Source organism: Periplaneta americana, chromosome 7 (assembly GCF_040183065.1).
Source record: "Periplaneta americana isolate PAMFEO1 chromosome 7, P.americana_PAMFEO1_priV1, whole genome shotgun sequence".
NCBI classification, from domain to species: Eukaryota; Metazoa; Arthropoda; class Insecta; order Blattodea; family Blattidae; genus Periplaneta; species Periplaneta americana.
The window spans coordinates 24,897,712-24,923,529 of record NC_091123.1 but is presented as its reverse complement, the minus strand read 5'-3'; the positions used below and the strand labels follow the sequence as shown (position 1 = coordinate 24,923,529).

Here is a 25,818-nt window from a genome sequence, read left to right as displayed (position 1 = left end):
GGAAATTCAATTTAAAATTTGGTGAAGCTTTCAGCTCTTATTACAATGTGTGCAAATTCAATTTAATACTTGGTGATGCTTTCAGCTCTTATTACCATGTATGGAAATTCAATTTGAAATTTGGTGAAGCTTTCAGCTCTTATTACCATGTATGGAAATTCAATTTGAAATTTGGTGAAGCTTTCAGCTCTTATTACCATGTGTGGAAATTCAATTTGAAATTTGGTGAAGCTTTCAGCTCTTATTACCATGTGTGGAAATTCAATGTAATACTTGGTGATACTTTCGGCTCTTATTACCATGTATGGAAATTCAATTTGAAATTTGGTGAAGCTTTCAGCTCTTATTACCATGTATGGAAATTCAATTTGAAATTTGGTGAAGCTTTCAGCTCTTATTACCATGTATGGAAATTCAATTTGAAATTTGGTGAAGCTTTCAGCTCTTATTACCATGTGTGGAAATTCAATTTGAAATTTGGTGAAGCTTTCAGCTCTTATTACCATGTGTGGAAATTCAATGTAATACTTGGTGATACTTTCGGCTCTTATTACCATGTATGGAAATTCAATTTGAAATTTGGTGAAGCTTTCAGCCCTTATTACCATGTATGGGAATTCAATTTAAAATTTGGTGAAGCTTTCAGCTCTTATTTCCATGTGTGGAAGTTCAATTTGAAATTTGGTGAAGCTTTCAGCTCTTATTACCATGTGTGGAAATTCAATTGAATACTTGGTGATGCTTTCAGCTCTTATTACCATATATGGAAATTCAATTTGAAATTTGGTGAAGCTTTAGCTCTTATTACCATGTGTGGAAATTCAATTTAATACTTGGTGACGCTTTCAGCACTTATTGTCGTGTATGAAAATTCATTTTAAAATTTGGTGAAGCTTTCAGCTCTTATTACCATGTATGGAAATTCAATTTAAAATTTGGTGAAGCTTTCAGCTCTTATTATCATGTGTGGAAATTCGATTTAAAATTTGGTGAAGCTTTCAACTATAATTACCAGTATGTAAATTCAATTTAAAATTTGGTGAAGCTTTCAGATCTTATTACCATGTGTGGAAATTCAATTTGAAATTTGGTGAAGCTTTCAGCTCTTATTACCATGTTGGAAATTCAATTTAAAATTTGGTGAAGCTTTCAGCTCTTATTACTATGTGTGAGAATTCAATTTAAAATTTGGTGAAGCTTTCAACTGTTATTACCAGTATGGAAATTCAATTTAAAATTTGGTGAAGCTTTCAGCTCTTATTACCATGTGTGGAAATTTAATTCGAGCTAACAATTATTGAGAGGCCTTATAATTTGTAACTGCATAACAAAATTTAATTCTATTCAGAATTGTAACCATATCTAGAAATTTAATTTACTTTAATAGCTATTAGAGAAGGATTTAGCTTTTATATGAAAATTTAATTCGTTTTAATAATATTGCAGGAAGTTGCAGACTTTGTAACCGTGTATGCAAATTTAATTAGATCTGATAATAATAACGCAGAAGGTTTCAGACATTGAAAACATGTGTGAAATTTTAATCCGCTTCGTAATCGTGTTATGATAATTTAATTCGACTTAACTTGAACTCGTGTATGAAAATTTAATTTCATATAATAATTAGTGAAGGTTTCAGACTTTTAAACAGTGCATTAAAAATTTTAATCAGTGTTATAATAAATGTATGAAATGTCCGTTTTGTAACTTTATGGCTACTTAAAATCAGAAATTACTGAATACATCGATTATCCTTGCTGGTTTTGTCGTTGTCATGCTAGATGTTGTATTCGAGGTTCGAGTGTTCAAAACCGACCTAGGTCTATGTATTTTAAAGACCGATAAAATAATATTATTGTCGACATAGAATGTTTTACGCTCGTTTGTGTTGAGAAAACATATTGTTAAGCTTTTGTATTTCACTAGAAAAACAATTTTTCATAGAATTAAACCATTGCCATATTTGGTGACTGAAATACGGCTAAGCCTGAAATACAGCATTAGTAGGAATGTTATATCAATATGTAGCGTAATTATAATTGCGACAAAATAGCTAGTAAGAATTGATTTGTTAATTGGGAGGATGATAAAACCACTGTAAACTTAATGAGAAGAAGTACCTACTGAGCTCTAAATTCTAAACTTCCGGGAACCAATCCGGTATAATATCTTGTGATCAGAATCCTCTGTACTATGAGAAGGAATTTTTCTGACAATATTACTTAATCTAAGTGTGTGACATTATTAACATAGCTTCTATCATCACTAATTTATTTTTTAAGTCCTACCCTCGCTCGCGAACCTCTATCGAACAATGGTTTGTTCCTTGTTTTTTATTACGTTTTGGACATTCTCCAACTTCTTACGCCTTTTGGCCGGGATCAAAACACTTCTAGTTTACCTAAAGTCTTCCATCAAATAGAAAGTGTACAAAACAGTTAGTTACACAGGAAATAGGCTACAAACAATCGCTATCTCGACGAACAATATAGTCCGCAAACTATGACGAGCTGAAATAATTATATTTACACGTTTGTTTCTATGTACGTGTGGAAGGTTTAGCAGTAGAATTTTATTTAAGGATGCTTTCAACTGTAGACGATTTTCAGCATCGAAATTCTATGTGCGCGAGAAATAGTCGAAACTTTTGCCTGGAGCCCTCTATCAAGAAAAAGGTTTTTTTAGGTGCCTTTAAAATCTAATAAATTTCTCCCAGCTTCATATCATTACAGGAGTAAACCATACTAGTGGTTTTATAAACCTTTAAGATCCATAGCCCCGGCCGGGTTTCAACTTAGGAACTTCGGATACAACAGTAATCAATGGTAACCGCTAGATTATCAAGCACGACTGAATTTATAACAGAGAAGGGGTTAATAGAACTTACTGATCGTAATATATCCAAAAATAAATCTCGGTGTAATGCATGCACACTATGATATTAATCCATCCTCTCATTCATTCATTCATTCATTCATTCATTCATTCATTCATTCATTCATTCATTCATTCATTCATTCCACACCTGTTGAGTAACGGTTAGCGCGTCTGGCCACGAAACCAGGTGGTCCGGGTTCGATTCCCGGTCGGGGCAAGTTACCTGATTGAGGTTTTTCCGGGGTTTTCTCTCAACCCAATATGAGCAAATGCTGGGTAACTTTTGATGCTGGATCCCGGACTCATTTCACCGGCATTATCACGTAGATGGGAAGATAATATTAAAATGGATTTGAGGGAGGTGGGATATGATGATAGAGAATGGGTAAATCTTGCTCAGGATAGGGACCAATGGCGGGCTTATGTGAGGGCGGCAATGAACCCCCGGGTTCCTTAAAAACCAGTCAGTAAGGAAGTATTATTATCAGTATTATTAATTGTATTTTTTATTAACTGTGTTCATTATTAATTGTCATTATTGAGTGTAATTAGTTACCACTGCCACCGGGTATTTATCCATTAGCAGTGTGAATAAATACATACATACAATTTTAAAACCTATTTGCCAATTACGTTCCGTTTTCTAAGAAAATTTAAATCATTATGGGGCAAGTAGCTAAATGTGGCCAAGTTCAAGGTAACAATACCAAAAATATGGGGTTAAAAAGTACAATGCTGTTTGTAATGTTTTGTGTTTTTTTCTCAAAATTACATCTGCAAGATTAGTCCCGTTTTAGTCCGTGTCTCAATTATGATGTAATGATATGTTTTGTGATAATAACGAAAAAATTACGGCAAGAATGATGACAAAAATGATGACGAAATAACTATTCAAAAATGTGTAAATGGCGTAAAAAAAAGATAAACTTTAAATTGCAATTTATTCAAGCCTGACTAATAATATTTAGAGCGAATTACAGAGCTTTAAGCCGACAAAGTGGATCTTCATTAAATGTGATGCTGCTGTAACCTTTATGAAATCTTGGCTCGCCCACGGTGTCTGTACAGCGTGCCAAGATACGCAAGGCTTGCATTATGAATGAACATCTCATCACACATATCGGCTGTCTATTGACGTTTAGAATTTAATTCAGAACGAATGAGGGAAGACGCTAATGTTAATAAATATTAATCACTGTTGTAGAAAAAGTTCGTATGTTCACTTGCCACTTCAGCTTCAATTTGGATCCACGTGTGATGCACCTCAATTACTGAGGGTGATTCACTTCCGTTTCCTTATTTCGTTGCTTTGATTTTCTCTTTTCCTCCTGAATATCTTCATATCTTACAAGATTTTTTTTTAATTTGCTCTTTTCTACTAACATTTTTTCTCTCTTTCTCTTGCAATGTCTTTTTCTGTTATTTATTTATTTATTTATTTATTTATTTATTTATTTATTTATTTATTTATTTATTTATTTACTTATTTATTTATTTATTTATTTATTTATTTATTTATTTATTTATTTATTTATTTATTTATTTATTTATTTATTTATATTTTGCTTCCTTCTTTTCCTATAGTCCTGTACTCCTTGTTTCCTCTTCTGTCTTCTGTCTTTGGCTTTCTTTCTATTTTTCATCGCTTATTTTTTTATTTATTTCGATCTCTTTTTACTTTTTCCGTTATTTTTATTTCAGTTCTTTCTTTCTTTCTTTCTTTCTTTCTTTCTTTCTTTCTTTCTTTCTTTCTTTCATTCTTTCTGTTTTTCTTTCTTTCTTTCATATTTTAACGTCAATTCTCATGACATTCGAGAAATGTGGCAACACTGTCTGTTAATACGGCAACATTAATTAGACTACAGTAAGCCTTGCATTGCTGAAAATAGCAAGTGTTTGAAATAATTTCGAATTCAGCCAGCCGTCATAAAACATAAAGGAAAACAAATAAATACGATACTTTAATAAATTCATTATTATTCGTACACAAATTGGAGTAATTAACAAGTGGGGAAAGTAAAAGGACAGAAACAGCTAATTTAACATTCTAAAATACTTAACTGTGGTATTAATTTCAAAAGGAATCCAATTCTCTGTAATTAGGCATTATTCATTACAATTAAAGCGACTTGTTGGCGTCACTTTGATGTGTGAATTTTTTTTTAATTTTAGTTGGTTATTTAACGACGCTGTATCAACTACTAGGTTATTTAGCGTCGATGAAATTGGTGATCGCGAGATGATATTTGGCGAGATGAGGCCGAGGATTCGCCATAGATTACCTTGCATTCACATTACGGTTGGGGAAAACCTCGGAAAAAACCCAACCAGGTAATCAGCCCAAGCGGGGATCGAACCCGAGCCCGAACGCAACTTCAGACCGGCAGGCAAGCGCCTTAACCGACTGAGCCACGCCGGTGGCTTTGATGTGTGAATCTTTTGACTGCCAACTGCATTATTGTCTCTAGACTAGGTCTCATGGAATAAGAAAGCAATTACGAAGTATTTAACGAGAAGGCTCCGCCTAGTTAAATTTAAATGCGGGGAGTATAAAGACAGAAATGAAAATAAATATCAAAATTTTATTTCAAATCCCAAACACCCTTACAATTCCAATTATGTTCACAATAATAACCACGAACAGCGTAAATGTTACACGTAATTATTGGAATTATTTATTTATTTATTTATTTATTTATTTATTTATTTATTTATTTATTTATTTATTTATTTATTTATTTATTTATTTATTTATTTATTTATTTATTTATTTATTTATTTATTTATTTATGTATTTATTTATTTATTTATTTATTTATTCTGTTGTAGTTAAGGCCATCAGACCTTCTCTTCCACATCACCAGAAATACAAATACAATAATAGAAATAAAAAGAAAAATCACACTATAAACAAAGTGAAGCCACCCAAAAATATAAACAGGTTGCAGTCACTTAATGCCTTGTCACTTTTCTTTTGTCTATTATTTAATTTAGTTATTATCTCTCCTTTGCCTTTATTTATTTTACATCTAAATTTTTTACATCTTCTTTCCTTATTCCTTATTTTTTATCTCTCTTCCCGTTTTATATTTTGAAAACTTTTCGTTATATCGCTTTACATTGTTTCTTAAACTACGTAACCTTCACTCAGTGCAACGCCTTGCCAACCGGCAACTTATGTGACAGAACTGTGAAGCTGACAAGGCTATCCGATATATATACGGGCGAAGTGTTTTAAGAAACCAGTTATTCTAATAAGCATTTTTTTTTCCTTCAGTTCCAAATATAATAATTGCAACTACTGTAAACAGCTCTCATATCTGGCAAAATATGTGCTTAATAATGTTTAAAGCGTTTTTATTTGTCATCTATTTAAACAGGTATTGCTCATGACATAAAAAAGTCGAAAAAAAAAATCACAGAAAGTTTTTTGCGACAGTTAGTGACTGAGTTTTGTGAGAATGTATTTTCCACAGATGGAATTATAATATTAGGCCTATTTGTTCGTGTCATATTTTACTATTAATATGACGATTATTTTTCTAAATTTTAATGTCATATTTTCATAAATTTAAGGTCATTAAGGCTAGAAATACCACTGCACACATCATCTCTTTATTCTTCATCTTTCACTGTTGCTACTTCTCGTCACTGGAATTCTCTGCCGCCTGAAGTCAAGGGCTGCCGAACTTTAATTTCGTTTAAATGTAAATTAGAAAAATATCTTATGATGAGTTGCCAGAACTAACGTGTTGAAAATATTTAATGAAATGTGTTCCACTGTATTTTTTTTTTTTGTTTCTTATTTTTATTATCTAAATCGTGTTTATTTATCACTTAACGCCAATATGTATCCCACTGTGTTGTTTTTTTATTATTAATCTATTTTTTGTGTACATTTTATTCAATTGTCGGTTTCTGGTGTAATTATGTAAATCCTACTTAATTGTAATCTAATACTAATATGTATACAAATGTGTTTATTTTTATTTTTACTGTGTACATTTTTTATTGAATTATCGGCTTCTGCTTTTATATGATTCGTATTTGATTCTAACAACATTAATATGTATTCCACTATGTTTGTTTTTATTTTATGAGGTAAATTTTATGTAACTACCTCTTTTGATCTCATTATGTACCTAAATTGTATCAGTATGTAATTACTTAATTCCGATCCAGTTTTATGTTCAACTGTGTAAGCAAGTTTCAATCCTGGTTGAGTGTAAGAGACGGCCTTAACTCTGGCAGGTTAAATAAAGCCATTATTATTATTATTATTATTATTATTATTATTATTATTATTATTATTATTATTATTATTATTATTATTATTATTGTGTGGATTTTAGGTCATCAACTTCCGAGCCCTAATTATAACAAATTTCTGATATGGTCAGAGTGGCGTCAGATCATCACTGAACTATCATCAGATCCCCATTCATTATAGAAGACAGCAGAGTACATTTTCCTTCCGGGAGTCTAACCCGGGATTTACTGAATTTTTAGCTGGACAATGAAACAGATCAACCACAGAAATGGGTTTCAGTTATGTAATAGTAATATGCGTTAAAAGAGCGGTATGTTGAAGTTTTCATGTTCGAGGAAAAGTTTGAAAAAGCGAAACGTAGTTGAGCTTTTTTAATTTCCGAGAATTGAAAGAAAACATACCGCTCGTGTATCGTACATTATTTTGTGCGAAGATCGTTTATTACATACCTGAAAGAGGAATTTCTAATTAGTTGCAATGAAATCTCCATCTTGGTTTCTGTTCAATGACGGCAACTTTGGAAAACAAATATATCTATCTTCAACATTGTTCCTATGAAATGTTGTCTGTGTTTACTATACTGCAGCAAGCCGTGATATACGTCTGTCTTTTCTTTTCCCCAGTCTATAAATGCGAACTTAAAGCAAATGGCTTCCTTTATGTTACATGCATCACGAATGCAGTAACTTTAGTGGAGTTGTAGAGTTTACTTAATTTTTGCAAATATTTAAAAACAATAATTAACAGTGCAATTTAGGTGAAATTGCAGGTGGTAAGTTTCCAATTTATAATTATTACTATATTGAACGTCTCTAAAAAAAATATGTTAAAAGCCTAAAGCAGTAAAATCAATATGTCACTTAAGCGGTAAGAAGAGGGAAATTGTTATGTGTGTTAGGTTGGGAATATTGAATGTGGAATTTTAGACTTACCGCGGATTGGTTTTGTGCGGAAACCAAGCAAATACGCACGATCTCGCACAAATGTAATTCGAGTGTAGGGATTACGATGAAAATGCATTGAAATACTTGTTATCGCATATTTACGCCCATATCCTAGAATAAAAGCGCCACATGTTGAAGCAAATCGGAATTCTGGGCTGGCAGAGAGTGACGAACAACTAAAATAGCACACCAGCCCTGTGATTTGTCGGGCCCTATAGCTATCTGAATGATAAACAAAACAATTTCTTGCTGCATGAGACGTTCTGTATTGAGAATCGTAAAAAGAAACACGTCATCGTTTATTGGGCCTTTTCGAATAGTGACGTATGGCTCATCCGTTTGTTGATAGTGTCTATTTATAACGTGGCAATGAAAGTGTGGGCTTGAGCCGCGCAAGAATACAATGGCTGCGTATCCTGGGGTTTCCTTTCGTCTAACTTGTCAAAAATAAAACCAGAAATCTGTGACGTCATGCAAGAATGTGTAAAATTAATAGTAATCACATGGATGATACAGCACATTTATTCCATAACCAACTTGCATAATGAAATAAACAAACAGTCCCCAGCCGTGGTAATGTGGATAGATTAGGTTATGACGCTTCTCAACTAAACAGTCAGTGGTTCGATTCTCGAAGTGGGCATCTACGGAACTGGTTGTATGTCTCTTATAATAGGAGAAACCTAGCAAGGGGACACTCGTGCACATTTAGCTTACTCTAAAGGCTGGTTCACAATTAACCGGAAACGGGAACGACAACGAGAACGAGAACGGAAATATTGTTAAAATAAATGCATTTAAATGTAAGGATTCACAATAGTTAATTGTGAATACTCACATTTAAATACATTTATTTTAACAATATTGCCGTTCTCGTTCTCGTTGTCGTTTCCGTTCCCGGTTTATTGTGAACCAGCCTTAACTCTTTATCCCTTAGAGGCTTAGGTACAGCTTACAACAGTAATTTTTTTGGAAATATGCAACATTTTTTTTTCATCCATTACTGTATCTTGTACAATAATGAAAATTGGTATGTGTAAAACACTGTCCTTCTGCTATACGAAAAAAAAAATATTTTTACGATTTAAAAATTTCTCTTTTTTTTTTCAAAATTCATAATGGTGGTAGTTCACTGTGCAGTGATGAAGCTTTTCCGTCATAACTCATAAACTTGTTAATTTTTTCGCGTTCTCTCTCTTTTATTTTATTGCTGAAACTCATGTTTACAATATCAAGCTCTTTCAACTACATTCCTTAATAAATAATATTTTTTTTTTTATTTTGTGATAGAAGAAAATACTGATATTTGGCCATTTTTTAAATGAATTTATTTTTATCAGACAATCTATCAAAGTTAGAGAAGTGATTTTGCATCATATTGTAGATATGACATGCATAAATACTCACAAAAAATGTCATCACAGAATGTTGGAGAATTTTTTAGTTATGTGGGAAACGCTTCATCACTGCACAGTGAATTGAATTTTGAAAAAAAAAAAAAAAAGTAAATAATTGTTTTAAATCGTAAAAATATTTTTGTCACATAGCAGAAGGGCAGTGTTTTACACATACTAATTTTCATTATTTACAAGATGTAGTAATGAAGGAAAAAAATGTTGAATATTTCCACAATTTTACTGCTGTAAGCTGTACCTAACCCCTTAAAGGATTTATTGATTGATTGATTTCCTGTCATGTGTTATTTCAGCGGTGACTCTATGCCCTGATGACCACTCTTTCCTGGTGCTGATCAAAAGATTAATCTAATTTATGTATTACAGTTGACTTACAGTCTTACTAATACACCGGGTATAATATTTATACGCGACTTATGCATAAAACGTTACTAATAAACCATGCATAAGCGATGGAAGTATGAGCAGTGTGTAACTATACATGGGAATTACTTTCCTGTTGTTATATACACGGAATCCCCTGTTTAAGCGTTGTATACAAAGAAAAAAATGGTCGCCTTTCTAACAGCTGTTCGTATCGATTGTTATTTTATGATGATGGTTGCCTAGTAACCACAGAAGAACAAATCAAAGAGCACAGAATAATTAGAATAATATTACTGTAGCTATACTCTTTGATCACAATATAGCGTGGTAATCGATCAGATCCAGTTGTACTATTAATACATGGCGCGGCACAATAGCGCACACTATCGGATGCAATAAAGAATCTCAGTTATTCTGTTGCCTTTCGTAATAAAATAATGACGAAACTATGAAGTAGTTCTATAACAGTTTTATTGTTATATACGATGTCTATAGTGATTATTAGTCAGGAATTTACACATGAATTATAAACGAGCTATTCGCTGAATAAGTATAGGGCAGTTAAACGTTTATATAAGAGTTTTTGTTAGTAATACTGTTACCGTATAAATATAATGGGTATAATTGAAGGAAACTAACATAAAATAATATTGCTTCAAAGTTAATAGCCTACTTTATCAATTGATTCAAATTATTTATTGTTAGTATTCAATAAGACAAATAAATTGCAATGAAATTTTAAAAAATAAAATGCTGTCAAATTTAATTAATTTATTAATACCTAAAGCCTCTTAATATTAAATGCTGTATGTTTAATAAAGCTAAAAGTGAATTAATGTGAAATGGAAATGAAATTATTGCATAAGAAATACTCAGAAATTATATATGAAAAATAAAATTATACGAAAGAACAGTAAAATAAAAACTTTCAATATCAATTAAAGTTAATTAAAAATTTAGAATGTATTATTCATAAACATGAACTGCAATGTAATAAAATTTAATTAATTTAAGATTATAACATATAAAAATCAGTAGACCTAAATGTAAACATTAACTGAATTAAAAATTAATTACGAAATGAATACGATAAGTAAAATAAAAATTAAATAAAATTAAATTGGAAACTAATTAAGTAATTAGCTAAAGTTTAAATTTCGACAGGCAAACGAAATAATCATACATACACACACAAACAACACGCATATACGCGTACATAATATACATACATACATACATACATACATACATACATACATACATACGTCGGCCTGGGTAGCGTAGTCGGTATAGTGCTGGCCTTCTGTGCTCGAGATTGCGGGTTCGATCCCGGCCCAGGTCGATAGCATTTAAGTGTGTTTAAATGCGACAAGTTCATGTCAGTAGATTTACTGGCATGTAAAAGAACTCCTGTGGGACAAAATTCCGGCACACTAGTGACGCTGATATAACCTCTGCAGTTGCGAGCGTCGTTAAATAAGCCATAATTATAATTAAATTACATACATACATACACACATACATACATACGCGTACATACATACATACATAAAACAGATGGAAGGAACAAAAGTAGAATAAATTTCATTAATCAGACTTGTATAGGGAAATAAGACAGAATAAAATAAAAAATGCAGGAAATAATAAGAACTCGAATAAAATAGTTAAAGCCCATAAAATAACTTCTCTAGTACCACAGCAACAAAAAAAGTCCATTTCTAAATGAAGCATTTCCTTCCTTTCTTTGTACTACATCTAATAGCAAAACTATACCTTCACTAATAGCAAGATTTTCTGGTCATGTGACCAACATGGCGTAAGACCAGCGCTTGAGATAACATATCACAAACAAAGGACACACCTCAAATCCTTTTGTGTTGAAACGTATAATAACTATATCCGCAAGGATCAGCTTTTTCAAAATTCACACTCTGGCTCCGAAATGTAGTCTTTAATGACATACAAAATGTGTCACACTAATTTCTTGTCGTAAACAAAAATATTTTCCATGCCACTAATAAAACCTCTTCTGAACTTCACACAAGCACCCACCACTGTCTTCTTACGTCAGTATGCGACGCGAATGGTAAGTTTTGATTACCGGTAGTCACAGCACTAGTCGTCGTACGCGGTGCTTACCTGCTTGGTCCCAGTGCACATATTTCTTGTGGCCCCTGTTCTTGTGTTGAAGCCCCTTGGTCGGGGCGTTGCCCATGACAACGGCTTGCGACCCGACCGACGACGGCCGTCTCCCGTCTCTACATGCCTGCCTGTGGCTACCGGCACGGATTTAGCACCTCTCTGCCATCCCAAAACAGAGTGAGCCACCGTCCGCCTTCCTCCCACCAGGAACGCGCAGCAGACAAAATGTCAGTGCTGCATACTACTTCTTCTTTTCCTCCTCCTTCTTATTCTTCTTCTCCGGTTTTTTTTTATGTTTTAATATTACTTGCTGGGTTAGAGAGAACGATACGTCTATGACATTTTTACATCTGTTCATCTATTTTTCAGTCCACTAATGTGTATTTTCTCAGTGGTTTTATAAGTTAATTCTTATTGTGCTATCTATATATATATATAATTTGAACTGGTAATGGAAATTACGGGAAAACGGCTGAACGGATTTTAATAAATGACCCCTCATTTTGAAGCTTGGAACCCAAAGTTTTTCAGAAAAATAGTAGTTTTCAATGAAATATCAATTTTCCTACATTATTTTTCTATTTTCTAAAATCCATCTTTCTTCAGTTTTGAGAACTAATTGCATTTCAACACGGCCGTGATTTGAGAATAAAACAAAACACACACTACAATAAACAATAGCTATTACACGAAGGCCATGACCTGCAGGGTTGCTGACATATTTAAAGTTCAAATTCAATTGGTTATTAAAAACTTGAAGACTCGCTAATTTACACGTCTGATTCTGTGGTGTGTAATTTTTTGAGTACAGCTGTGTATTGAATATTGAAATCTACAAAACTTGGAGTGGTTTGATTACATTATTATCATTAGCAATGAAATTTCATTATAATTAATGCCATGATGTGATTATTTTTCATTAATTATACATATTAATGCTTTACTGATGATATGAAAGTGAAACGTTTTGGGGTTACATAAAGAAGATATATATGTTAAATTAGATTTTCATTTCTATAATTTACTGAGTGGCGGCTATTATATATATAAAATTTACGTAAGATAATAATATTGTTAATAAAAATCAAATATTTTTATAGTTATTAATCAAGTGGGGTTGGGTATTTTTCATATACTTAATGGCGGTGTGGTGTAAATATTTATATGCATCATTCTTTTCAGTATTGGCTCGAGAGAGCGCGAAAATTATAGTTCCTAAGGAAAGACGGTATTACTTACTGATAAAATAAGAGACCTACAAAATTTTATAGTCTCTCGATCATTTCAGTAAGATCTCTTAGCAGGATAAAATGATTTTACCTTCTACATTTCAAGCTCTACATGCAGCAGCTATACCAAAATGCTATGTCTATTGTTCCAAAGCATAGCAAACCTGACTTTTACAATCCACAATGACCTGAAACAGCTATTGCTTTACTCCCACATGAAAAACCCGCTGATCGCCCTGACATTGTTACTTGCGTTTTCTCGTTGAAACTCAAGAGACATATGATACATAGGTTCAAGAAAACGTATTGGACATATAAACCATTCAGAGGGAATATGTTTCATTATTATGGAAGCAAATAACATTAAAAATACAGTATCTGGTATTTTTCATTGAAAATAAATCCGAAAAAATTTTAATTGAAACGTGTAATGAACTTAGTTTGCAGCATTTGCTGCACAAGCCACTAGTCTTCTTATAATTCATTTTTATACAAAGTGGAAGGTGTTCAATGACACTCCTTTTAAGGAACGAATCATGAGTAGGCCTATATTATGAATGTAAAAACCCCTCTTCCATTTTGTTCCTGTGCGCTTAAATTTCTATAAATTATTTTACATGATAAATTTCGATATTATCTTTTAAGTGTACACTGATGTGGAATTTTGTCAATTGTGTTAACTTTCACGTTCTTGTTCTCGGGCTCTGGCAAGCTTCTCGCTAATTGTGAATGCTAGCATTTAAATACATTCGTTTTAATAATATTTCCGTTTTCGTTCTCGTTGTCGTTTCCAAGCCTGGTGTACTGTGGACCAGCCTTAATAGTTTTTAGATTTTCTCCTAACATATTCACGTCATCCACATAAACAAGCAGCTGGTGTAACCCGTTCAATTCCAAACTCTCTCCGCTATTCTGGACTTACTAGGCATATTCTGGAGCAGGGCTGGGCTTCGAGAGCGGATCCAGACTCTAAACGGGGACGCTTAATATTCATCCGTCACTGAATCAACGCTGCGTGGTGTTCGGCGGGGAAGAAAGGGGATGAAGAGAAATCATATGACTCCCCTTGAGAGAGTAGAATCCGCTCTTGCTGCCCGGCTCTGTTCTAGAGCGAAGGTGAAAAGTAAAGATGACAGTGCATCTCCATGCTTTAGCCCGCAGTGAATTGAAGAAGCGTCCAGTAGAAACTGGCCTATATGGACTCTGCTGTAAGTTTCACTGAGATAGGCTACATTTTAATTAATCGAATAGTTTCTTGGGAATAACAAACATTTTCCTGGATTTAGTTATCAGTTCGCACAATTCCTAAACATGAAGTTTGTTTACTCTTGTTGCAAAACTTTTAGAAGGAAATATAATTATCGCTTATCTTATCCCAAGTGGGGATCCACTAGGGAAATTATATGACCAAAATATTGAATTATCTTAATAATTACCTCTGATTGAGGTTCCGGTAGATATGTCCAACCTTTTACAATGGTCGCTCTGCTGTAACATGAATTTGTATCGTTCGTATCGAATATGAATGAGGTCTCGCCCACCTCATTACATATTACACGACTAGTATAACTAGTCAGTTTGTCTTTAATACCATTAAGTACGAGAAAAATTCGTACCGGCACCGGGAATCGAACCCAGGACCTCTCAGCTGTGCGCGCTGAGTGTTCTCTAACCAACTGAGCTATGCCGGGACACGATTCCCGACGCCGGCCGAACTCCTCTCGTAGTATCATGTTACGGCCTTACTTCCTGCATTTAAGACGATACACGTCATATATATATATATATATATATATATATATTATATATATATATATATACAGGAGCGCATATTAAATGACTTTATGGCCATATTCAACAACAGTTTCTTAAAACTCTTAACATCATATATGTATCGAATATGGATGAGGTCTCGCCCACCTCATTACATATTACACGACTAGTATGACTAGTCAGTTGTTTTTAATACCATTAAGTACGAGAAAAATTCGTACCGGCACCGGGAATCGAACCCAGGACCTCTCAGCTGTGCGCACTGAGTGCTCTCTAACCAACTGAGCTATGCCGGGACACGATTCATTGAATATGTTGAATATGGCCATAAAGTCATTTAATATGCGCTCCTGTATATATATATATATATATATATATATATATATATATATATATATATATGACGTGTATCGTCTTAAATGCAGGAAGTAAGGCCGTAACATGATACTACGAGAGGAGTTCGGCCGGCGTCGTGAATCGTGTCCCGGCATAGCTCAGTTGGTTAGAGAGCACTCAGCGCGCACAGCTGAGAGGTCCTGGGTTCGATTCCCGGTGCCGGTACGAATTTTTCTCGTACTTAATTGTGTCGTTCGGTTTAACGCGAGATTAAAATGGAGAAATATTAAGAATCGAGATCTGAGGATGGAGTCACGTCGCAACAGTGACATATCTGTGTGTCACGAAACGACATATTCCCTATGAAGTATTTGCCGCTTAGCGATAGAGCTGTTGCTTCTCGCTACAAAGACAGAACTTCGAATCTCTCAATGTAAAACGCGTCTAAGTCAGCCTGGGTAGCGTAGGCGGTATAGCGCTGGCCTTTCGTGCTCGAGTTGCGGGTTCGATCCCGGTCCAGGTCGATGCATTTAAGTATGTTTAAATGCGACACGCTCATGTGAGTAGATTTACTAGCATTTAAAAGAACTTCTGCAGGACAAAATTCGGGCACACCGGCGACGCTGATATAACCTCTGCAGTTGCGAGCGTCGTTAAATAAACCACAATTAAAACGCATGTAACACAGCCCACACGAAGATTCCTGAGCTATTCCGAGGTAGGGATTAGTCTCGGAACAGAGATCAATTTACGTATTAAAGGGCAGTTCATTTCACTTGACGAAGTGTCAGAGAAAGAATAATAAATTGATTGTATAGGCTACATCTGAAGTCTTACAAACGTGGACAAATTATTAGACCAAATTAATCATATGTGCAACAACGCTGTATTTATCGGCAGAAATAATGAACAAAAATGTATTTTGCACAGAAATAATGAACATAAAATTGAGTCTGGAGGTTACTAATGTTTTGTGAACATTCCCTTATTCCTTCTTAACACGTTGACTTTGTCAGGGATGCTGGAAACCAAAGTTTGACACTTTCTTTGAATATAACCATCATTTAGCCAGATATCAGACAGTGCTTAAATGAGTCCATGTTTTGTTGTAAGCCTCTTTTTGTTCACTTTCTTCTTCAGCATAGATCACAGATTTTCAATTTCGTTCATGTCCGGTCTTCTTGCAGGCCATGGGAGAATATCTTCTGCAGTATATAATTAAAACACCAGTAGTACCAACACAGCCAGACAAAATATACTTAACCATTTAAAAAATATACCGAAAGATGTAAACAATCATATTTACAAAAATAGAGACTCTGTGAATTATACTGATAGTTGATATGACGAGTTATATTATATTTCCAAGAAAAACGTTTTAGTCTAATAATTTGTCCACTTCTGTATTAGTGTAATGGTCTCCGATATATGTAATGGAGGGGGGAAATGAATTGGCCAACTTACCCCATTACCTCCGGCTTACTTGCCTCATGAGTGATGCCATGTTGGTGTCACTTGTGAAGTTCAAACATGTCTTCGGACAGTTATCTAAACAACAATAACAACCTTAATAATGTCTTTGGTAATGCAACAATTCTCATATGCCTTCTTTACGGTATACGTAACCCGCTGTTACCGAACTACAAAAAGAAAGATTTAATATAATGAATTTTAATTCTTCCGACATGTTGTTGATTACAGTCAGATTACCAAAGTAGCAAGAATGTTCATATTACACCTACAAAACTCAAAACTGCTCTGCAGCTACGAGTTCTCTATCAAGAGACATGTAGGAAGGGTAAAGATGCTGTGTCTACATGATACAATCCTTTCACATAGAATAATATAGGTTTTACCAAAGCTAAATCACAGTCTACTATATACAGTCGCGAAGCTTGAGGTGATTTTTTGCAAATCTTGTGATAAAGCGCTCCGAGCGGTTAGCAACTAGAAACAATAGACTGTCCACGGTCGACTTTGGACTGTGTCGTATTTCAATTGAGTGCTAGGTCGTTGCGTATTTCACATTGATGCTTGTGAAATGTTCGTTATTGGTTGTAATGAAAATGTTAATGGCTAAAATACAATAATTGGAATAATAATATTTTACTAGAGACGTAGAAAAATTAAGTTTGTTTTAATGAAATTTATTATTGATCACGTTTTATTTTCAATTCTGGTGGGATTATTATTGCTTAGGCCTACTTTTTTCTTCAAAGGATATGTTTTTAATTATAGCTGTTAATTTTGTTGTTATTTTTATTTGTTACTTTACTAGAGACGTAAAAAAGTCTGTTACAATAAAATGTATTGATCACGTTTTATTTCCAATTCTGGTGTGATTATTATTGCTTAACCTCATCCCACTTTGTTAACTACGTAAGCCTACACTACAAGTACCGGTACACGTAAGTTACTCCATTAATTCATATTTCCATTATTATTGTTGTAAAGGGAAATGCAAATTATTATTTATTGGTTTCATAGTTAATTATCGCTATAATCTTGAATGAGTGAAGCGATTATAGTAAATTTCAGTTCGTTTTGCACAAACAAAAATAATATTAACCTATTTCTTGCAGGTATCTTCGAGTTTATGGTTGAATTTAATATACTTCATTAAATTAATAAATTAACTTTATGCATTTAATATTTCAATAATGGAAGGAAGGTGTAAATTTTTCCAAAAGAACACGACAACGAAAGTGTAACATATTTTGTCGTCTGCAAGGAGAGAGATCTGCGATGATGAGGCGATAGTAGCGATCCTAGTGGTGGGCAACTACCCATGTTTGCATTTTTACTACATATTGAGCTTCGCGACTGTATATAGTAGACTGTGGCTAAATTCTGAATCCCGCAGATTATGAATTCAGCTAAGTCGTGGCAGCAGTAGAACAACTGTCTTCTCCGTAATGTGCTGCTCTCTGTGATGACGCTACTAACTAAGCATTTGGTTACGTTTGCTTCATCGGTAGAAGACGCTGTCTGTCTGTACTCGTATCTGTACACAAGCGTTACTCCTGAAGTATCTTGCGACACATTACTTCCAGTTTAATTTCAATTAATTACCACACACATTTCTATTTCTGCACTGAACACATTTTTGCAAAGGTTCAATGGCCAGGGAGCTTTTGAAGTTCTCGAAAACGATCATTGGACATTACCACAAAAGAAGGAACTTCCGAACCTGCGCTTAACTAACACAATAAAATACATAAATAACGGATAAAAATCCATAATCTGTTCGGAATTAGAACTATTAATCGTAGAATTTCCCCAGCATGTTTTAACTACTTCAGCTACCGCTGTCATCTCAACATTATTAATCTCACTAACTTTCTTCAGGGTGTTCAGTTGAATCTTTGCAAAGTGCAAGATTATGTGATACAGCTTTTTCATTTTTTATTTCCATTTATTGTGCTCATAGAAAATCATTCCATATATTTCGTGTGAACTTAATATCGAATTAAGCGTTCAGTCAAAAGTATCCACACAAATGCAATCACCTAATTATTATCCCTGATCATATACAGATTGATCAGTCTAATGGATTTCAAGGCAACCACTTTTATCAATAAGTGAAGGTTTAAAAAAAGAAGAACCATATTTCAAAAAATGCAAAATTTGAGATGTTAAGCATATGGCAAGCGTATTGTAGCAGCCATCGATTGAATTAGTTGTTGGGGGGACACCATAGTTCCGTTATAGGAACAGAAATTTTCAGTTTCTTTATGAAAAGAGTCATAGTCCAGACACGACGATGGTAGCATTTACAAATATCTCGTTCATATCACCTTATTTATTTATGCCTAATATGTGTGTCAGGAGAGGAATCCCAACTCACGCCCACAGAGTGGACTGCGACCTCAACGCAGCGCCTCAGACCGCTCGGCCATCCTGACGATCTGTTTAGCTGTACTTAATCACTTCACATAACTAAAATACAAACAATATTGAAATTGGAATATGTGTGTCAGGAGTGGGATTCGAACCCACGCCCACAGAGTGGACTGCGACCTGAACGCAGCGCCTTAGACCGCTCGGCCATCCTGACGACGTGCTCTTTTCTACTTAATCACTTCACATAACTACAATACAAATACTATTGAAATTAAAATATGTGTGTCAGGAGTGGGATTCGAACCCACGCCCACAGAGTGGACTGCGACCTGAACGCAGCGCCTTAGACACCTCGGCCATCATGACGTTCTACTCTTCTGTACTTAATCACTTCACATAACTACAATACAAATACTATTGAAATTAAAATATGATTGTCAGGAGTGGGATTCGAACCCACGCCCACAGAGTGGACTGCGACCTGAACGCAGTGCCTTAGAGCGCTCGGCCATCCTGACATTCTGCTCTTCTGTACTTAATCACTTCACATAACTACAATACAAATACTATTGAAATTAAAATATGATTGTCAGGAGTGGACTGCGACCTGAACGCAGCGCCTTAGACTGCTCGGCCATCCTGACGTTCTGCTCTTGTGTACTTAATCACTTCACATAACTACAATACAAATACTATTGAAATTAAAATATGATTGTCAGGAGTGGGATTCGAACCCACGCCCACAGAGTGGACTGCGACCTGAACGCAGCGCCTTAGACCGCTCGGCCATCCTGACGATGTGCTCTTTTCTACTTAATCACTTCACATAACTACAATACAAACACTATTGAAATTAAAATACGTGTGTCAGGAGTGGGATTCGAACCCACGCCCACAGAGTGGACTGCGACCTGAACGCAGCGCCTTAGACCGCTCGGCCATCCTGACGATGTGGTTTTTTCTACTTAATCACTTCACATAAGTACAATACAAATACTATTTGAAATTAAAATATGTGTGTCAGGAGTGGGATTCGAACCCACGCCCACAGAGTGGACTGCGACCTGAACGCAGCGAATCCTTTACCCATCGAAGGAAGATTTCTGTACCACGCCAGGTTTCCTAAAGTCCTCGGAAAACGATATAAATTTCTGTGAAGAATAGGCTACTAATGAACGCTTCTGTACCAATGAATGTTTTATACGAAATATTACAATACATTAGGACAGTGGTTTCCAAAGTGTGGGTCGCGACCCCTTGGGGGGTAGTGTGAAGAGCTGAGGGGGTCGGAAATTGTTACAAAGTAAAACAAAAATACCTTATTAACATTCATTTATTTTGCATTTAGAAACATAAACAACTTTGAACATAAAAATAAAAAAAAACTATCAGTAGTTATAAAATAAAAAATAATTAAATGTGCTCGTTTTCCAGAACGTGACCTCTCAAATCCGGACTTATTATTCGATATACATAGTGATATCGCAGTCTAGTATCTACAGTCACGAAGCTCAATACGTAGGGAATATGCATCCATAGATAGTTGCTAACCACTAGGATCACTACTATCGTCTCATCACAGACAATGCGAAATAGTACCGGCACAGTCTATTGTTCCTAGTACCCTCAAAAACTCAAACATGACTGTATATACTAGAAATCTCGCTTTTGTTTCGATGGAAATGATAGAAGAGAATGAATGAGAGATTGCAAATGTTAGAAAAAACATTTAAGAGCTTCCTTTGCAAACTCGAGGTATTCTTTTGTGCGAGATCGTGCGTATTTGCTTGGTTTCCGCACAAAACCAACCCGCGGAAAGTCTAAAATTCCACATTCAGTATTCCCAACCTAACACACATAACAATTTCCCTCTTCTTACCGCTTAAGTGACATATTAATTTTACTGCTTTAGGCTTTTAACATATTATTTTTAGAGACGTTCAATATAGTAATAATTATAAATTGGAAACTTACCACTGCAATTTCACCTAAATTGCACTCTTAATTATTGTTTTTAAATATTTGCAAAAATTAAGTAAACTCTACAACTCCACTAAAGTTACCACATTCGTGATGCAAGTAACATTAAGGAAGCCGTGAAAAAATCAACAAGATTCCAGACTCATCATAGACTGGGAGAAAAAAAAAGACAGACGTATATCACGGCCTGCTGGAGTATAGTAAACACAGAAAACATTTTAAAGCAACAATGTTGAAGATAGATATTTTTGTTTTGCAAATTTGCCATCATTGAACAGAAACCAAGATGGAGATTTCATTGCAACTAATTATAAATTCCTCTTTCAGGCATGTAATAAATGATCTTCGCACAAAATAATGTACGATACACGAGAGGTATGTTTTCTTTCAATTCTCGGAAATTAAAAAAGCTCAACTACGTTTCGCTTTTTCAAACTTTTCCTCGAACATGAAAACTTCAACATACCGCTCTTGTAACGCATATTACTATTGTTGCAAAACTGGTCAACACTTTGCAAAAAAAAAAAAAAAAAAAAAAGGTACAATTTCAACATTCCATCATAGGTACAAATTTCAATGAGTTTTTCCTTCATATTTTTTTTTTAATTTCAGCCACTTAACCATTAAATTCGCAAAGTATCCTGTAGGATACAACAGGTTAATAGGCTATATGCTACAATTTTAATAGAACAATAGAAAAATGGTAGGAAAATTAAAATTTCATAATACTATAATATTGCACGACATATAAAATATGGACATTGCGATAGTTGTTTTCTTTACAGTCCGGCACGGTTCAATAAACTAGTGTGAGAAATGAAGTTTTGCTGGTTGAAGGGTTAAGCTCGAGTCATTACCGTAATTGTTTTGAGTTTCTTTCGGAAAATTCAAAGAGCTGTTGTTTAAAATCGTACTTGGGGTGTTATCCACGGGTTTTGAGTAAAATTATAGTTTACAGTTTTACAGGAATTTGTTCTTGGAATGGAGTCAAGAACCGGTACGGTAATGGGGGTGGGGGTCGGAAACTGAAGTTTCCCCCAAAAGTGGGTCGCGTCTTCAAGAAGTTTGGGAACCACTGCATTAGGATATAACCGCAAGTCAAGAAGCTTCAGTTGTGAGGGTATACTCTATTTTATTTCAAGGAGTGCAGTTCGGTGGTTCCTTTGAACACCCACTTACAGATTTATGACTTCCTACATAATCACCTCTGGCAATTCCATCCTGTCCCCTCGTCCCAACATTGCACAGTTGCCACAATCCTGTCAGAATCCTGGTGACCCTCGACGGGATTCTTGGAATTTGGAAAAGACGCGGCAAATCTGCCTCCACGTGGATTTGACGGGAGTCTGTCAATTCTTCTGAACGAGGGTTGTGATTGGTTACTGACAGGAGAAGACAAGATTTCCGTCACAGTAAGGAACACATTTATTTATGACAACCAATTAGTAGGGGGCAGTATAAGGTCTGTCGGCAAAGTCCTTTCTATGAAACTGCACTCCTTGAAATAAAATACAGTATACTAGGAACAATAGACTGTGCCGGTACTATTTCGCATTGTCTGTAATGAGGCGATAGTAGTGATCCTAGTGGCTAGCCACTATCTATGGATGCATATTTACTACGTATTGAGCTTCGTGACTATATACTAGACTGTGATATAACCTCGTAAGGTAGGACCGCGCGCCACCCTCGCAGGTGACAGACTCTTGCTGTACCAGCGCCTCACCTCGTCCAGCCGCTTGAATCTGGGTCAGCTCCGAGAAGCGATCGGTTCCGCATCTCCTGGAACTTTCCGTTAAATTCTTTACCGAGAAAAGCTGTAATGCTACATGAAGAGCGTGACCCGCGGTAGCAGACTGACCCAGAGCCCAACCCCCGAGTCATGCACCAGTCTAATAATAAACAGAAAGCAACACTTCTGTTCATCTTCTTGGTTTTTTCCTTTCTTTGTAGATAGATTTACGACAGTAATTCACTACCGGTTTGGGCAGGGCATGGCTGCGCCCCATGGTCAGATAAGATGCAGTAGATAAAAAAGGGTCCCTGTTTTGTGGGCATAGTTGCTCCCCGTTCCCATCAGGTAGAGAAAAGGGGCATGGCATAGTTGCGCCCCGATGAACTGGGTAGAGAAAAAGACATTACGGGAACTCGAGACTCGTAATCAACCAACCTTATTGATTTCTTATTCGATTTAATATTCATTATCGATACCATTAAAATGAACACCATGAAGTTTGCAGTACTTTATTAACTGTTTTTCTACTGTTTATGCAGTGATTATCGATAGCCTACCGCTAAAATGAACACCATGAAGTTGGCAGTACTTTATTAGCTGACAGATTCAAATGAGTGAGTCGTTGGGATTTGGGGCCTTAGCAATCTTGACATTTTATTAGTGATTTTCACACCGTCTGTGGCGTATAGTGAAGTTAATTTAAAATGAATGTTAAGTTTAGTGAAAAGAGTAAAGAGTTAATAATTCACAATGGTTCTAAGTTTCGATTTGCGAAACCCTGTACCGTAGGGTTAAGATATCGGTCTACAAACAAAAAATATAGTTCCTTTATTGTGTGTGATCGATAAAAACGTGTCATTTTAAATAGCAAAATTATTGATCATATGCTACCTGATTTCAGTGCAGCTACCACTATAATATTTTTAAATAGGTGTAATTTATTTATTTTATGACAATCACTTTCGTGTGTACTATGCCCATCGGGGCGCAACTATGCCATGTCCATTCTGCTACCTGATTTCTTCGGGACGCAACTATGCCATGTCCATTCTGCTACCTGATTTCTTCGGGGCGCAACTATGCCATGTCCATTCTGCTACCTGATTTCTTCGGGACGCAACTATGCCATGTCCATTCTGCTACCTGATTTCTTCGGGGCGCAACTATGCCATGTCCATTCTGCTACCTGATTTCTTCGGGGCGCAACTATGCCATGTCCATTCTGTTATCTGATTTCTTCGGGGCGCAACTATGCCATGTCCATTCTGCTACCTGATTTCTTCGGGGCGCAACTATGCCATGTCCATTCTACTATCTGATTTCTTCGGGACGCAACTATGCCATGTCCATTCTGCTACCTGATTTCTTCGGGACGCAACTATGCCATGTCCATTCTGCTACCTGATTTCTTCGGGGCGCAACTATGCCATGTCCATTCTACTATCTGATTTCTTCGGGACGCAACTATGCCATGTCCATTCTGCTACCTGATTTCTTCGGGGCGCAACTATGCCATGTCCATTCTGCTACCTGATTTCTTCGGGGCGCAACTATGCCATGTCCATTCTATTATCTGATTTCTTCGGGACGCAACTATGCCATGTCCATTCTGCTACCTGATTTCTTCGGGACGCAACTATGCCATGTCCATTCTGCTACCTGATTTCTTCGGGGCGCAACTATGCCATGTCCATTCTACTATCTGATTTCTTCGGGACGCAACTATGCCATGTCCATTCTGCTACCTGATTTCTTCGGGGCGCAACTATGCCATGTCCATTCTGCTACCTGATTTCTTCGGGACGCAACTATGCCATGTCCATTCTGCTACCTGATTTCTTCGGGGCGCAACTATGCCATGTCCATTCTGCTACCTTATTTCTTCGGGACGCAACTATGCCATGCCTAGGCCTCCCAATTGACCGCGGGGCGCAACAATGCCATACCGACCGCCTTTCTTGCGGATCAGGTTCGATTCCAACCAGAGAAATTGGGGCAGGTTGTATTTTCCTTGTCCTTTGGTGTCTCAAATGATGTTCATTAATACGACTATTTTATTGACACTTATTATTTCCTTATTTATTGTAGAATTATCACAGTCTAGTATATACATTCACGAACCTTGAGTTGTGAGGGTACTAGGAACAATAGACTGTGCAGGTACTATTTCGCATTGTCTGTGATGAGGCGATAGTAGCGATCCTAGTGGTTAGCAACTGTCTATGGATTCATATTTACTACGTATTGAGCTTCGTGACTGTATGTACTAGACTGTGGTATTATTTCCTGACTTGAAGTTTTTCATTAATCATAATTTAGATTCTTCGTAGAGCTATCGATTTAATCGAAATAACTAACTCATTAATTTATTTATAAATTGATTCGTTTATTTACTAAAATTTCTTTGTTTGTTATTTTATTCTTTATGACTACGTGCCAAGGGAATTAACCTAAAAACCAGCGGAGTAGCCTGATTCAAATCTTGGACAAAGCGATACTACTTAGAGCTATCGATTTAATCGACGCGACTAACTCATTAATTTATTTATAAATGTATTATTTTATATACATATTTATTTCATTTTATAATTTTTTTCTTTATGACTACATGCTGAGAGAGCTAATCTGCAAACGAAAGGAGTTGTCTTCTTTAAATCTTGGCCAGAGGGATTCTATCGATTTAATCCAAACGACTAACTCATTAACTTATTTATAAATGTATTCATCAATTTACTTAGTTAGATTAATTATTAATTGCCTCTCTATGACTACATATTTTGGGTACTACTTTAAACACGAGCGGAGTTGCGTGCTTTAAATTTTGAACACAGCGATTTTTCGTAAACCTTTCGATTTAACCGGATGGACTAACTCAAATGTATTTTTAATTTTATTTACTTATTTACAA

General features: G+C 35.4%; 1 protein-coding gene and 5 non-coding genes across 6 annotated transcripts in view; all 6 read right to left on the bottom strand.

Moving 5' to 3' along the window:
* The window catches only part of MnM (myomesin and myosin binding protein), a 42,618-nt gene extending 30,425 nt beyond the window's left edge, over positions 1-12,193 (bottom strand). The window contains exon 1 of the mRNA XM_069830458.1: positions 12,012-12,193. Coding sequence (XP_069686559.1) covers positions 12,012-12,087 — 76 coding nt within the window. The 5' untranslated portion in view covers positions 12,088-12,193. The remainder of the gene's footprint in view (positions 1-12,011) is intronic.
* Positions 12,194-19,326: 7,133 nt separating this feature from the next.
* TRNAL-CAG (transfer RNA leucine (anticodon CAG)) lies at positions 19,327-19,409 on the bottom strand. The gene has a single exon. It is a non-coding gene; the product is annotated as a tRNA-Leu (tRNA).
* Positions 19,410-19,478: 69 nt separating this feature from the next.
* On the bottom strand, positions 19,479-19,561 carry TRNAL-CAG (transfer RNA leucine (anticodon CAG)). The gene has a single exon. It is a non-coding gene; the product is annotated as a tRNA-Leu (tRNA).
* Positions 19,562-19,630: 69 nt separating this feature from the next.
* On the bottom strand, positions 19,631-19,713 carry TRNAL-CAG (transfer RNA leucine (anticodon CAG)). Its single transcript has one exon. It is a non-coding gene; the product is annotated as a tRNA-Leu (tRNA).
* A 195-nt stretch (positions 19,714-19,908) lies between these two features.
* TRNAL-CAG (transfer RNA leucine (anticodon CAG)) lies at positions 19,909-19,991 on the bottom strand. Its single transcript has one exon. It is a non-coding gene; the product is annotated as a tRNA-Leu (tRNA).
* Positions 19,992-20,060: 69 nt separating this feature from the next.
* Positions 20,061-20,143, bottom strand: TRNAL-CAG (transfer RNA leucine (anticodon CAG)). The gene has a single exon. It is a non-coding gene; the product is annotated as a tRNA-Leu (tRNA).
* Between the last annotated feature and the right edge of the window lie 5,675 nt (positions 20,144-25,818).